Source organism: Cottoperca gobio, chromosome 15 (genome assembly GCF_900634415.1).
Source record: "Cottoperca gobio chromosome 15, fCotGob3.1, whole genome shotgun sequence".
Taxonomy (NCBI): domain Eukaryota; kingdom Metazoa; phylum Chordata; class Actinopteri; order Perciformes; family Bovichtidae; genus Cottoperca; species Cottoperca gobio.
In genome coordinates this window covers 15,745,634-15,761,547 of record NC_041369.1, presented here as the reverse complement: position 1 = coordinate 15,761,547, position 15,914 = coordinate 15,745,634, and the positions used below count along the sequence as shown (strand labels likewise).

At 39.8% G+C, this 15,914-nt stretch overlaps 1 protein-coding gene across 4 annotated transcripts in view; it reads right to left on the bottom strand.

Annotated features, from left to right (window-relative positions):
* The window catches only part of pcdh15a (protocadherin-related 15a), a 192,623-nt gene that overhangs the window by 28,096 nt on the left and 148,613 nt on the right, over positions 1-15,914 (bottom strand). For all 4 annotated transcript variants that reach the window (XM_029449878.1, XM_029449876.1, XM_029449875.1 and 1 more), the window contains 2 exons: positions 3,987-4,096; positions 2,531-2,671 (listed from right to left, as the gene is read on the bottom strand). In XM_029449878.1, the coding sequence (XP_029305738.1) occupies positions 2,531-2,671; positions 3,987-4,096 (251 nt within the window). The remainder of the gene's footprint in view (positions 1-2,530; positions 2,672-3,986; positions 4,097-15,914) is intronic.

The following is a 15,914-nucleotide window of genomic DNA, read 5'->3' as shown; positions in this document are numbered from 1 at the left end:
GAGAAATGAGGGGGGGGGGGGAAGAGACCATTTGGTATTTTAACAATATATTGGCTGCTTAACTGGCCTTTTTGTGAGGCTTGTGAATTATTCATCCTGTCCCTTTAAAAGAAAACCACACATATACTAAGAATAAACAATTGTCCCACATAATTTGTCACAGTTACACCTATGCAATAAACAGCAATAATATGTACAGCACAGAAAAAAAACTCTTCCAACACTGCAGTTTAGGTAAAAAAAATACGCAGTGTCAAGGACCATTTTTCTTCTGGTGGCATACAAAAATGTAAAGCCATGTCGCATTGGCGCTGAGGATGCACCGGGGGATTTGGACAAACAAAAACACAGCACACCAAATTACAGGCACAAAAGCTGAGTATGTGGCACAAAGGGAGGACTCCAGGGGATGGAAGCCTTTGTAGAAAGTGGCTATATTCCATCCTTAGAGTATCAGGATATAAAAACATAAAAGCAGCCTCCGCCTCCTGTCTCACACTCGCTAACACTCACACACGGATGCATAGGAGGAAGAGGTCCATTAAGGGGAGGGATTGCTGCTCAGGCAGCGTAACCTTGAGTGTTCCCAAGAGTTCATTATCATCATTAACATGTTTAATTAAACCCTATCGTCTCACTCAGGATTATTACATATGTGCATGTACATATGAAAATCAGAATGTACACCTGTGTGCATGTGGAGCTATATGCACTGGTTCCAACTGGGCTGACATATCTATTTGAAAATCTGTCCAGTAAGGCTCTGTTAATTTAAACTCAATAAAGAGAAGACATAAAGTATATTCCCTGTCATGGATTACTGATCTAAGGCACAGTAATACAAGTGGCACTACACACACACATCCAAAAGAGGATGTTAGCTTGTAGATGCCACTGAAGCTCTATGGTCCTCCACTTCACATGTTTCAGATAAGTGATGTGAGTGTGTGTGTGTGTGTGTGTGTGTGTGTGTGTGTGTGTGTGTGTGTGTGTGTGTGTGTGTGAGTATCGTGTACTTGTAATTAGAGACAGGCGGTGCGAGAGGCAGGTAGAGTAGGTCATTGATTATTCATTGGTAGCTCGAATAGATCGGGAGTATGAACCCAACTTGTTGTAAGCACTTCATCTATCATTTCACAAAACTTTTGTCAGTTAACTGTCCAAAAACAAGCCTCATGATATTCCATCAAAGAGAGTGAAGTCTGAAGCTCTCGTTATGCTTCAAAGTAAGTGCTTCTTGGACGATCAAAAAGTGCCTCAAATCTCCTTCCTGACCGTGGATGCGTCAGACAATTACTCTGCGCCTGAAACAACTTTCTGAAACAGACAATCATGCCCACTTTACACAACAATTGACAAGGTATGAGGTAAAATACGTTTGAGCAACTCTCTATAGCTCTCTGCAAGAACTTCCATCACTTTCTTGTGAGTACAAATGAGTGCAAAATCCTGAACGCCTTTGAGAGGAAAACACATGTGCCATTATTCCCATTTGTGTGCACGCAAAAGTTGCATTAACTGAGCATTTGCTATGATTAATGTTTTGTCGCCCACCCTTGTTTTGGGGGATGTCTGGCTAAATTAAAACAAATGGGCTATTCCTGCTAGTTCGACCCTCGCAACAGATTTGGACACACCGTTTTTTAAGGATTTATGAGATGCTGCTTTGAAGGTAGGGACAAATCATGTGTTAAGGTTATTTTTAATTATCACTGACTATGACTGACAAATGAGAGTCAAATGTGTTGATGCGTATATCGCAAAGTTCCACATGTTTATATTCAACTTTTCATAGTGCTAGCAGTCAAGCAGTAATGACTGCGGGTTGAACAGAGGGTGGTCAAATATTATTATTATTGAGAAATAGTTCACACATAAATATAACACAACTGATGATACTGCAACATAGTTTCTCAAATAATACAACATCTCATCTTAGCCTGAATGTAATAAAATGCCAAAATGGTCAGAAAAACAAGCAGACTAGAGAAAATAACCGAATAAAGTGCGTCATAGTCTATTTAGATTCGACTCTATGTTGAACGGACTGTGAAAAATAAACAACCAATTACAGGCTGCAGCAAACCTGCCACCAATTATACAAATGGATCAGTGCAGTGAAGAAAGGCAACAGTGCATAAAGCTATACACACTGTGACAAAATGTTTTCCTGGTTTCGATCCAAATATGCATCCGTGGAGGTAGCAAAAAATAGATTTGAGGTGTAAAAGGTGGATAAGAAAACAGTAATAACCCGGGCAGAATGTGAAAATCAATACACATGTACAAACGTATAATGCAAATTAACTCTACATAACTGCGGCTACACATGGAAATAAATATGAGTGATACAAATAAACTGTGATACAATTTCTACGACTGCATTAAACCATAATCTGTCACGGTGAGGGATTATTCTGATTACATATAAATGCAACACCTGGAATCATATGAAACAGAATTTCATCTTTATTCCAACAACACTGCTCAACCTCCACATTCACCCGTTTCTTTGGATGCTATTTCTTACTTTTAGAAGGCACACGCATGTTGGACATGACAAGCAGCATAGAGTCTGCCTGGACCCGGAGGACATAGCTGGTCACATTTTCATAATCCAGAGGTTTAGCTGTGGAGATGACGCCTGTCCTGTTGTTCACCTGAAAATGACCTAGAAAAAAAACAAAAGTTGGAGTACATGAAACACTGGAACAAAGACAAGAGTGAGACATACAGTAAGTAACAGAATGGATGGAAGCACTGGTTGGATGCAGAGTTTACCTATTGCATATAGTGTTCTAATCAGAGCAAATGCATTCTTGGCACCACGCACCTCTCCATCAATGAGTTGTATTACAATCGAAATGCATTCTTATTCCTTCAAAGACGCTTTTCTGTTCGTGGCAAATGGGTCCTTGTGTAAAACTCAATAAAGCTTTTTTAGTCACTTTTACACAAAGAAGCTGCAACGATGTTCAGTTTAATTATTCAGATGCTGACACAGTTGTAAATCTTAACCAATCAGCTTTTAAATAACAGCAGCACTAAAGAAAAGGCAGTTGTTGCACATCACCTGTTGTTGGACATACAAAAACTGCAAGAACTCTAATGAATGAATTAATTCTCACCTTAAAACGTTTCTCTTTGGAAATGTTTGATATATATTTTTATTTATACTGTTTTAATTATTAATTATTAATTAATTAATTATTAATCTGTGCTCATATTCTAATTATATCTGCCTGGTTGTATTTCCTTTTGTAAAGCACTTTATAACATTGTTAAAATATAGCTATATAAATAAAGTGTATTATTATTATTATTAGAATTATTATAATAGAGGCTGCCTAAATTGCGGATTTTTAAAACATTTTTAAAAACAATTTTCAATCGACTGTTCATTTGGAGCACTGACAAAGAAAATATAACAGAAATACATCTGACGGATATTGTACCCTTTCACTGGCATGGACAGGTTTTACATTATTGACAGCTCCCTACTACACTCTCCGGTATGTCTCATACTTTTGTCTTAAACACCTGAGCTAACCTCGCACCAGTCTGGTCTTCTCTTCTCTTCCCTTTCCCAAAGTGCAATTAAGCTTTCTCAGACTTTGAGTGTGAAAAGCAGTCTACAGCGGCAAGTATGTCAAAACTGTCTACTTCTATGCCTATGACCTGAATCCTGCAATGTTCAAAATAATCTGGCATCTTTTCCAGGAATATTTTAAAATCTGCATCTTCTGAAGTGAGTAAAACCACATATTATTTAGCAGTTTTCTTTACTGTGATGGTTTGTGCACATCTGCCGTTATCAGATACTCTCTGGGCCTCTATCCTCGAGATTCATTTAATTTATCAGGGTGTCCCGTTCCTTTGTTATAATTTGAGTGAGTGTGTTTGGTAGGAGTGTTAGGAAACAAATGATCGTAATGAAACATGTGTAGACTTGATTGACTACACGGTAAATGATCTGTAGTACATACCTAATTCATTTCCTGCAACAATGGAGTAGAAGATGGTTTGATTGATAGCAGCAGCTAGAATAGTCCCCACCCGTTTGCCTAATGGAGCCAGCTCACTAACCAGAGGAAACCTGGAAAGACAAAGAACACAAATCATTGAGACTTGAGGGATCAATTAAGCTGCACATTCCAATATCACAGATACAGTATAAACAAGGTTAAGATTAATACAAAGGTCTTCGTAGAACATACGGTATAGCTACGCACAAAAAAATACAATCCTTGGAATAAATTCAAGCTCATTAAGTCTGGAAGGATTTCAATCATTGAATTCTCACTTAGTAAAAACAATAATTCTTTCCTCAGAAGAATTCACTGTTTGAATGAGTCGATTGCATATTTTTCAAATCTGCTCTGATTTATATAAACATTAAGAAAATAATAAATAATAACAATGATTTTGTTTTTCTTTGATCTTCTTATTGTCATTTCTTGCAGTAGTTTTACCGTTCACTTTAACTTCACTCCAGTCTCCAGATAACAATACAGAACATTGTTTTTCCTTATCGGGTTCATGAATAAATAAAAGATTTTCCTCTAGTGAGCACAATGTAGTTTTGGAAAAAATATGACTCGTAAATAAATAATCCACAATTGCTTGGATCGATGCCAGATGGGCCCACATACCCAATAATAACTACTTAGAACACTTGAAAGACTAATGCTGGCTTTGTATCTGAGCATGGCAGTGCTGAGTTATGGTGCAAAGCTCCCATTCTTGCACCCAGCCTTTGCTTCGATCCTCAACTATGGTCAGGAGCTTTTGGGTGGTGACCGCAAGAATGCGATTGAAGATTCAAGCAGCTGAGATGAGGTTTCTAGGCAGGGTGGCTGGTCTCACTCTAAGTGATGGAGTGTGGAGTTCAGCGGTTCAAAGAAACCTCTGTATCAAACTGCTGCTTCTTTGACTGGGGGGGGGGCTTTCCTGAGAGTGCTGGGGCTCTCACCAGGAGGGAGCTTGAAGAAGTTGTTTGGATAAAGCAGGTTTGAGCTGCTCTGCTAGTACAAATGTGGCTTAAACCCTGACCAGGACAAGCCGCTTAATGATCGAAAAAAACATAGAAATACAGATTATCTTTGTATAAATCAGCAACTGCTTTTATATTTTCTAGCCTGCTCTTATTTCATTTATTAATTAAGTTTAATACATGATGTTCTTTAAACAAAGACCTTGTCACCCACAATCTAACTTCCACACAGACTATTTTATTATCAGATTAAAACCAAAAATAAAATAAAAGATTTGATAGTAAATGCAGCAGAAATTGTTATGTGATGCTAATGCTTGACTATCAGACGTACAAGTGGATAATAATATCAGGCAGATATGATTGTCACTACTCTCCACAGGATTTACTGCCACCATAAATAGCAGGTTACCGTGGCTTGGCGGTGTGTCGGTGAGGGCTGATTTAAGCTGATAATGTCATCTCACTGTGACACCCTTCTTGTGATACTGCGACTGCTTTCTCACTTATTCTCTCATCTCTGCGTATAAGGTGTGTGTTTGTGCATGCATGGTGGTATCTTCTTTTGCAGTTTTCATTTAAAGTTTGACTATTATTCACAGCAGCAGGAAGGAATCTGTGACAACGACGTGGGAGTAATACTCAAACCATAATCTGTGACAGTCAGATTCTATTATACAGTCAATGTCAGTGTTACGGGGTATTTTTGGGAGAAAACGCTATCTTGGCAGATTGAGTTACAAAACATGGAGTGGAGGCGATTTGATGCCTTTAGTCCATGTTTATACTCATTTAATTCAATGCTTTCCCTTCTCTAGTCTTTACTGACCCCACAGTTTCAACACATTTCACCACATGAACAACACAATTGTCCAAAAAAGGAAAATGCGGTCAGCCAAAGTTTCCCTTCAAGGTTGATTGTTATTTTATAGAGCAACGCCCCCTTATATGTTCACAGTTGTGGGAGGGTTTTACAAGGAAAGGGTAAAGATAGAGGGTGGGAAGAACTTAATTCCCACAGAAACAGAGAAGTGAAAGGATAAGATGATGTCGAGGTAATAAATGAAACTGTCTTTGCTGTTCACTGGAGTAAAACAACACACTCAGTAACCTTTTAGACAGTCGGCAGTTATAACCGTCACCGTAGAATATGTGTTTATCGCCCACAAAGTCACAGAGGCAAACAAAAGCGAAAACAGTACGCTCTTCAAGGACATTAGAAGAAAAAAAGATTGTGGGAGCAACAGTTACCGTCTCTGGAGACAAACAATCCATAAGGACATCTAGGGTTGAGAAGAATTCTGGAAAAATTCGAGCCATTCTCTTGGACATCCTGAGAGATAATATTGTTGAGAGTGTGCTGCAGTGGACCTAACTTAATGTGCTCACAAAGCCTTTCCTGGAAAAATACAGTGCTATTATTGCCATTGTTTTTTGGATAATACTAAATGACTTCTGATCAATTTCCCTCTAGGTGTACTGTTGGCCTGTCACTGAATAATTGCTGTCTCTGTGGTATCCAGGAGCAATAAGCCACACCATGCCCTACAATGATGGGAACCAATTCATTAATGTGACCTTCATATAAAGTAGATTACCCATTTGGCTCAGCAACAGGCCGATGAAAACACACAGGGAAGCCCTTGAACAATGTGAGCACAGTGTGCAGCACAGCATGTGCCTCTAAATCAGTCACATAAATGTGCCATTCATTGGAACAATGGTTGTCACTAAATGCATGTGCCTTCACATTTAATACACTTTTCAGCCATCCAATATCTGTACTGGAGATTAACAGCCCAGAGGTGGGGGTGACATTGGCCAGATGAGACACACACTAACCACTCTGTAGCAGCTAAGCGGCTGCGGTTGACACTAATGCAAGTGTATGAAACGGGTTTTTGAGCACAGATTCAACTGGTGTATGATTATAAGTACCTGCTGTATAGTCCCCTGCTCAGCACCTTTTGATATTACTTTAAGTGGTTGCTGCAATTTTGACACAAGAAATACAAATATCAGGGTGGATGATGTGATGAGGTACACTTTTATCAGATTAGTTTTCTTTATCATATCAAACAATTATGCAAGAAATCATCTAGCATTACTATTACCTGCTGTACCTGCTTGTAGGGTACTTAACATGTATCCACCAATTAATGCGAAGGCCAGGTAGTGTCAGCCTAATGTGAGTGAAGCAGATCTTTCTGCTCACCCCATTCTCGGCAGCAACAAGAAAAACTAATTTGGACCTCAGTGTGGAGCCTGAGTGAAGCTGAGGTGGAAGCAAGAACAAACCACCTCGGCTGAGGTTTATAGGTGGAAATACCCTCGATTCACGTCACCACTTTTTGAGCCTTGCTGTGTTGTTAATGAAGTGGTCAGAAGAATGTTTCCAGCTCAATTCACAAACTCGGTTAACTGCACAAACGTGAGTAGCTCTTTTCAATCTGATTAACACCACCTGTTTATGAGGAGGTTTACACTCATGAGATTTAATCATTAGCATACTCGATGCATACGAACTGCTCTATAGGGTGAATGGAGCGGAACAAGTCACCCATTCACAAAAATGTTAGCGGAGAGTAAAAAGAAGAACTTCGCACCTTCAGCAGGTGAAACATAGCACATGTAGTGAATAGATTGACAGGAAGTTGAACGTTTATATGGCTTGGATGAAAGGAAGTCAAGGGGATGGGACAATCTCGGAGATGGATGACAGAATATTATCACCTAGACGTGCTTGCGAAACTGAGGTAGGTGTCGGAGTGAGATCATTTTCCTACTGTTGTTGACCTGCCGAAATATGGTGATACAATAATTTAATCAACAAGGAAAGAAAAACACATCTGTAACATATTTAAACTCTAAATTCCATCAGAGTAAAGCGTTATAAGACTAAGTGATTTCCCTTAAGGAGAAAGGTAGACTGTGTGTACGTGACTCGTACAACAGGGATGGACCTCTCGTCGATTACATTTGTACTTGTGAATGTACGTCTCTCTACATTTTACATAATATATAAAAACACGATGTTTTCTTGAAGTGTTCAGCTTTGATGGTTGCTCCTTTGGTTAGACTCTGGTCAGGATAACCTGTTCTCACCCATTCATAGATTTCTTCTCGTATTGTTCTTTGAGTGTGAGTGGGATTTGAAAGGCTGTGAGAAGCTCGCACCGGGCTGCATGGGGTGATTGCCAGGAAGAGGCAGAGCTGACATGTTATCACTTCCCTACAAAGTGGCTCTGCCTGAGGGTTGTAAGCTGCTGAGAAATGCCAGGGGGGGGTGTGAAGGTGTATGAAGTGTGCAGATTAGTATTAAGGTGTCCACAAGTACAAGGAAAAGATGACAGGATGGTTAGATACAGTAGATACATATATGTATACAGACAGATAGAAGGGCAGACTGAAGGTAAAAATAGAGAGAAATATGTACTGTGTAACATCTACACAATCTAAACAGCTACTTGCACACGAGCACTCTAATAATATCCGTTAATTAAATGGGGGGGAGCTGACTGATATACTGACACTTGATGATACCAGAAGGTAAATAAGTTGTGTATTTCAGAGTAAAGCAGTAGGCAAATTCAAAGAGTCAATTATGCATAATGCAATACCACGTACTACTGAGCGGGGCCAAAGCCACTTTTCAATCCTTTCATATTCAGATGAGCAAAAATCCCATCCAGAGAGAGCGAGATAAAGAGAAGGGGAAGATGCTGACATGTCTACAGGCAGCAGCAGAGAGTCCTGGTGTCAACATGAGAGAGGGTGAATGACACGCCACTGAGAAGCGCGGGCGGCACACAGGTGTCAGTGAGCACTCTGCCCCAGGGCCAATGGCGGAGTGATGCTTACGAGACAAGGCAGAGGCGTATAAACCTTGTCGTGCGCTACAGGGGCCTCTGTTACCATGTCGACTCTCTCTCTACCTCGCTTTCCCTCTCTATTCATGCATTGCATCACTGAGTGAACAAGCGGCGATGGACACGCCGGAAGATACAAGGAGCGATCTCGCTGTGTGCAAATCTCTGCTAAAGTTAATGTTCTTCTGGTGGATGTGTAGTTGCAGTGTACAAAAGGCAGACATGAGTCTAAACTGTAATGTAGTCACTAGCGAACATCATAACATTGTGCGGATGCCAGTAAATATGCATTGCAAAAGTGTTGCAGCATGTTTCTGCCTGACTGATGGTGGTATTACGATCACATTTCGTTCAGCAATTATGAATCAGCCTAATTCGATGACCGTTGAGGTGGATCTGTGCTTGAGAGTCTGTGAGTTAGGTGTTAAGTCATCCTGGTGTTAACTTGTTTGTTCCTGCCTGGAAGCTAATTGGGAAAGTGACAAACAGAGACTCCTCTGACTTGCAATAAATTACACATAGGGAATGCATTTCAGTTTCTCCTCGAACATACTCAGAGGAAAAGAAAAAAAAACATTGCCGTGAATCCAGAGCTCATGTTCTTTATTAAAACCACAGTTCTAAGTGATTTTGACAGCCAAGGCAAAGTCAGTTCAGTCACACATCATGATTTTCACAGGAAATAGCCTTTTAACCTGAATGTTATTATGGCTTTTCAAAATTCATTAGCTTAAATTCAAAGTGACTGGCTGAAGTACTGCATTTAATCAAAATCTCCCAGTTCCAGATGTTGGAGACTGCATTGTAATGGAACAATCTAAGCCAACCTCTGTAAATACTGCATCTTGCGTACAGCTGTTTCAAAATTGTAAATCTGCTCGATGGGAAAACTACAGATATTACTTTCATACCATGCAACTGAGTCCTATATTTATGTGCTAAATGTCATTCTCTGCCCAATGTATTTTCCTTTTTTCCCAACATTGCAGTCCACCACCCCTCATTTAATGTAATATATTATTTCTAGAGTTTGAGCTGTGGTGTGTTATTGACTGAATAGTGAACTTTAAATATTATACGGTATGTTTGGCGAGATCAAAGTGAGACAGAGAAGTGGAGGTGGAAGAGGTGACCGAGAAACTGAAACCACTCAAGATATTCAAAAGGTAAAGGATAATAGTTCAGGGTCTAATAGCTAGGGTATAAAAGAGCTTTTTAATTAGTCAAGAATCAATGTTCTACCTAGAATACACAATATACTACTGCCATTGTGCAAACAAAAAACACCCAACTGTAAACGCAACATCCATGATTACAAAGTGGAATAAAGGTTACTGCATTAGCGGTGAACAGAAAGAACAGATTAAATTGCATTAACCCTTTATAAAAGGATGCGTGAGCACAAACCCTCCATAAGAGCTCTTTGCTGCCCACTAAAATACAAAACTGCCATTGAAACATACAAAATCAATATATATTATAATACAGTGTAAAGTGTGATGGGAGATGAAAAATCAAATCAAAAGGTTTTTACTGCATTCACGATAAATGGAAAGCTCTTTTTTATGGCGCCAGTGTATTTGTTTTGAGCATCTGTGAGTGAAAAAAAGATGAGGGGAAAATCTTTCCGTTGTTGAGTTTTTCAAATGTATTGTGGTGGAGCAGGCCAGCCGTTGGGAATTATGGACAGGGGGACATTGTCCCAATTTCAAAATCATTCTCCTTTAAATTCTTTTATAAAATTGGAATTTGTGTCATGCATTAAGTATAAATGTGTCCTTCAAGCTTCCCAGCATTGCACAGCTTATGCTAAATATGAAAGCCCTGCAGCTTTCAAACACAACATTATCCCTAGCTACTTCAATTCAAAACTATTATTACACGTTTTTATCTATACCAAATCGAGGCTTCCTCAAATCCCTCAAATGATGTACAAATGAACAATTCATCACCTCCTTCCAGCAAATGCTCTTTCAGTTGTAAACCAAATTCAACACTAGCAGACATTAGCACATAATGTTTATGAGCTGCTGACTCACAATTGCTAAGAGGATTTTGTTAAAAATGCTCTGGTGCTGACACACAGCTCTGAAATCCAACACCTCTGACATTAAGTAATGCTTCAGCAAGTATGAAACCGTAGTGTTCTATAAATCAAGGAAACATGTTTACAGCACTTCGCCTGATGATGTTCCATGTTCCTCCTTGGCTATTCCACTGATCACTTATCTTGCCACAGCAGACCAGACTTTCTTTTGTATTCACAGTGAGCCATTTTTCTGAGTTCCACGAGAAAGAAAGAGGCTTTAATCAAAAATATCTTCTGGAGGGCAACATTAGCAAAGCTGGAGAAGCAACATTTGCTGTGCAGCCAGACAGTGGTACCACTCTGTGCCAGCTTAGCCATGTCAGCCCACAGGACATCACTTCACATTTCATCCACTGTGTTATTTAGTAGACAAGAGGAGACCTGGCCAGCGAATGTATGGACGCTGGTGGATGAGTGTGTTGTCCAAACTGGCCCAGCCATTGTGTCTTGCAATGTGATATCACACAGCGCGATGTAGGTACTGATGCCATCCTGCATGTGTTACTGCCAAATTACTGCTCCAGCACAAATGATCTATTTCACCAACTCCTGACCCACAGAAAGGCATTAGTACCATGATGGGAAGGATTGGGAACTTGTGAGCCAACATGTCATCGAGGTGGTTGTATGATTACAGAGAAGGTTGTGCGACTATTAAAAATACCATGCCTTTACAATTGTGTCAAGTCAGATATATCGAAGCTTTCAGAAAGATTTGAAAAAAGTCATAATTATGACTTGGATGTGGAAGTGACTGCTATCTAAAATTCGGAATCTCATAATAACGATAACTCCGATATGATATAACAGTGGCAATAGGTTGAGTTGTGCTTCCCCAAACCATTTCCCTTTTACCTTTACTTGGTCATTAGGCGATGTTCATAGTCTAGTGACTAGACTCTAGTCATTAGAACTACATGTCTGCCATATTGCTTCATGAGATTGGCTTTGTGCTTGATTGCCATCAAGTGTATAAATAATTGTGTGTTGGGTGCTTAGTCCGTACGGGGACTTAAACCCTATGGACTGAGCAAATGCCGCCCTATTTACATTTAGTGTTAATGTTATCAATTTACTTTACTTTAGTATGTTCCTTTCAATCCCCTTCTGTGTTCAGTGTCTGGCCGGACAGGTACACATGTTCCCCTTCTCTCAGTTCATTATCATACCTGTAGCTCAAATTGCTGATTTGAATATCAACTCATTCATAAGAGGTCAGAGAGAGTTGCATTATTTTCCCCTCTTAAATGTTAAATGTGTTTGAGTAAAGTGATGTCTTTTTTCATCATGGACATTGAAATGTGTGTAAATAAAACCTTTAAATTGCACTTGTCCCTTCACATTTCCTCTGTTGTGTTGCTCAGCACTCCTTGTCATTTCAAATTAGTGAAATTATAGAGGAAAGATGTCCTCAAAAATTAAGCACCGGTGAGAGCAGGCACATCCGATGCAGGAGGAGCACCAAAGGCTACACAACATCTCATGCAATAATGTCCCGCTCACCGTCAGTGATAATGAATAATGTTACTGCTGACCCTTCCAGCTGGAAACAGCTGTTCAAACACTTCAAAAATGCAAATACAAAAACATAATTACTCAATCAGCAGCATACTCCGCTTTAGATAGTTTGGATTGGATAGTCTTTAATGTACCCGAGGGGAAATTTGTTTCGCAAACAGCAATCAACAGAACACATCATACAATAAATAAACAGCATATATAAATAGATACAAAATACAGTAGATCATAATAAATTGCAATGAGTTATAAAAGCACCAACAGTCCATCAGTCCTTTGTCAAAGTGTGTGTGCAATAGCAACCAGGCCTATCGCTTTGTTAAGAACCCAACAGCTGAGGGAACAAATTATCTCAGATATCAGTTTGATTAGGCCCTCCTGGAGAAAGTGTACCTCTTCCCTGATGGCAGGAGTCAAAACTCTGCATGAAGAGGATGTTGAGGGTCCACCAGAATGGCCTTTGCCCTCTGAGTGGCTCGAACTTGATAAACATGGCCAAGTTCATTTGACTTTGTGCCAATGGTCTTTTGGCAAAGAACAAATAATCCCAGCCTATTTTTGTCAACCATGCAACAAATCATAGTGAGCCATCAAAGTGACTCAATGAAAGATAAATAAAGCACTTCATCAGTATACGCCAACTTTAAAACCCCACAGCTTTTTAAAGAAAAACAGTCTCTGGTTAACTATCTCCACCGCTAAGCATCTCTTTTGTATGAGAGACATTAAGTTGCTCCGTAAGAGTCAACACACCATTTGATAAAAATTGTCCAAGGCTGGACCATGACCCACCTCATGTTCCTGCAGGAGGCTGACAATCACCTAATCAGCCACACACTTGGTCTGCAACCAACATACTCTTTATGGTAACTGGTCATTTTCTGGAAAGTTAGCCTTTAATAATATAGGTCATATTGCTTTTCTTCCCTGGCATTCAGCCCCGACCTTTAGCTGATATGTTGGATGTGGGCAATGAGTTTGACTTGGCGTCTCTTAGACCGCCGAGTGATGCCCCCCTACTTAGCAGAGACAAGTGAAAGGTCAGTGCACTCCTGGTGCTTAGAGATTCAAGACTCAAGGTAACAGATACAAACCTGAAGCTGAAAATCAATCATGCCCTTCAGAAGTATGAAAACACTCCACACTTAGAGCTGTGATTCCGAGGTGGAAGGATACAATGATAGATGGATAGATAAACTGAAAGAAATAGAGAGGGCCGAGGTGGCTTTTTTTTAAATGTATGTTTTCAGCGAGCCATGACGACAGTGTGTGGGAGAGCACACTGTAGAGTTTACAGCCAACCCTTTAAATACCTGGCAATGAGCATAGATGAGGAGGCTGTGAGCACCTCCATCACTTGTGTACATGTCTGGCAAGACAACAGTTGCAAAAAGGTGCCAATAAAAGAGCTGTATGCTATGAAAGCATGTCATCTGCTTAATTATGTGAGAATTACAGCCTTGTCTGAATTGGAAATGAGATATGGATGGATTTGTTTTCTCTATAAATGATAAATGCTATGCTCCTCCAGATGTCTGGAAGGGTTGATGGAGGGCACATAGTTGAGTTGTTGTTGTTGTTGTCTTCCCTTTAATTCCTCTAAAATGAGCAACAATGTTTTTTTCTTTCATTTGATGAGTGATTTAGTGCTTTTTGATGACTGGCTAATGGTTGTGGAGTCCAGTGTGGCTGATATTTCAAGCTACAGGGTATGTCTACTTCAGGTACTGTGCAGCCATTTGTGAGTCAGACCGCTGAGAACATTAAATCAATGGTCACACTGTGGTCAGGCATCCGCAAAAAAGAATTACACAGGCAAGTCTCCATGGACTGTAAACATCAAGAAAAGTGCAGGAAGGAGAAATGCTGTATAATATCTCAACGTTTGAGCTATTACCACTGACATCCACATTCATGGCCAGAGTAACAATGTCTAATGGAGAAATAGTAAAAAGCTATGGCTAAAGGCTGAGAAGAGTTTTATCTCTATTCCATACAAAAACATACACCTTAAGATTGTTTTTTTTTAATGTGCATGTGTATGGATGCACGCATGCAGGAGCAAAGAAAATGCCTACACAGTAAATGTAGCATACTGCTGCTAATTGTGGAATTAGAGGGACGGCAAGCATAAGTAGTGACAGCCATGTTGTTTATTTTAATAATACTCAATGTTGACACTGTTTACTATGTTAACAGTATAACTAAGAACATGACTCAGTAATGGGCTTTGTTGCTGTTCTCAAGATTGCCTGACTGCATATTAATGAGACAGGTATGGCACAACGTCTGCAGTCTGCCACTACAGTGAACTAAATAATGGTGTGACATTTCACTCCCAAATGATATCCTCTTTGATCACTAAAAAAAAAACTACTTCGGAAATATGATACATGCAAACACCTACCTCTTTTTAGGTTATTGAACAGTTATACATAACTAATGACAATTAACTTACACTGAGCACAAAGCTTACACCAATCAGGTGACAGAGAGATGCACACATCCGAGTGTGAGCACAGGCACACAGAATCACACACACACACACACACACACACACACACACCCACACAGAAACAAATTCACCCCCTCTCTGAGGAGAAATAAAGGGCTACTGACTGTACAGTGAGGAGAGAAGCAAAGGGAAGACAAAGTGAGAAAGAAACTGACAGAGAGAGATATAAACTGAGAGAATAAACTCTGGGGACATGGGGGCTTGGAGGGGTGGGGGGTGTTAAAGAAAGAGGAGAGCAGAAAGACACACTCAGGAACGGTGAGGCAAAAGTCTCATGTGATTTAGAGGAGATTTAGAAGGGGAAGTGCTGCGGGGGAGATCAGCAGCACGGAAAACTGCTCAGACCACAGGTTTGCAACATCGGGGCCAGAGAAGTAGCCTCAGTACAAGAGGGGGGAATTCACATAGAGGCACCAATGTTCCAATGTTAGATAGCGGCTTACTCCTCCTCATTTCTAGCCACACAGAGAGAGGACATAAATATTAATTCTCTTCCCATGTGCCCAGTGCTAAAGACATCCCCAAAGGGTTGTGTCTGTGAGTTCCATGTAAATTAGCAATTCACAGTGGTTTAATGATAGGGAAATGTCTCCCCACCACCAAAGAAAAGTCCAAAAATGTAATATATTTGTTCACACACATTAGCTATAATGAATTCAGATTTTCAATATGAAATGAATAAGCCCTTAAAAATGCAATTAAATAATTACAAAATGAGTTAAAGCTGCATTAAGTGATTTTTTTTACTCATAGTTGGTAGGCCTGCATGATTAATCATGATTAAGTCACAATTGCAATGCATACATCTATGTAACCTCTTTCATGCATGACCACAGTCCTGCTGTAAAACAAATTAATAGGTAGATTTGCTCTAAATGTATCCCTTGGTTATATTAAAAAATGACATATGACTAACTCTGCACACCCAAG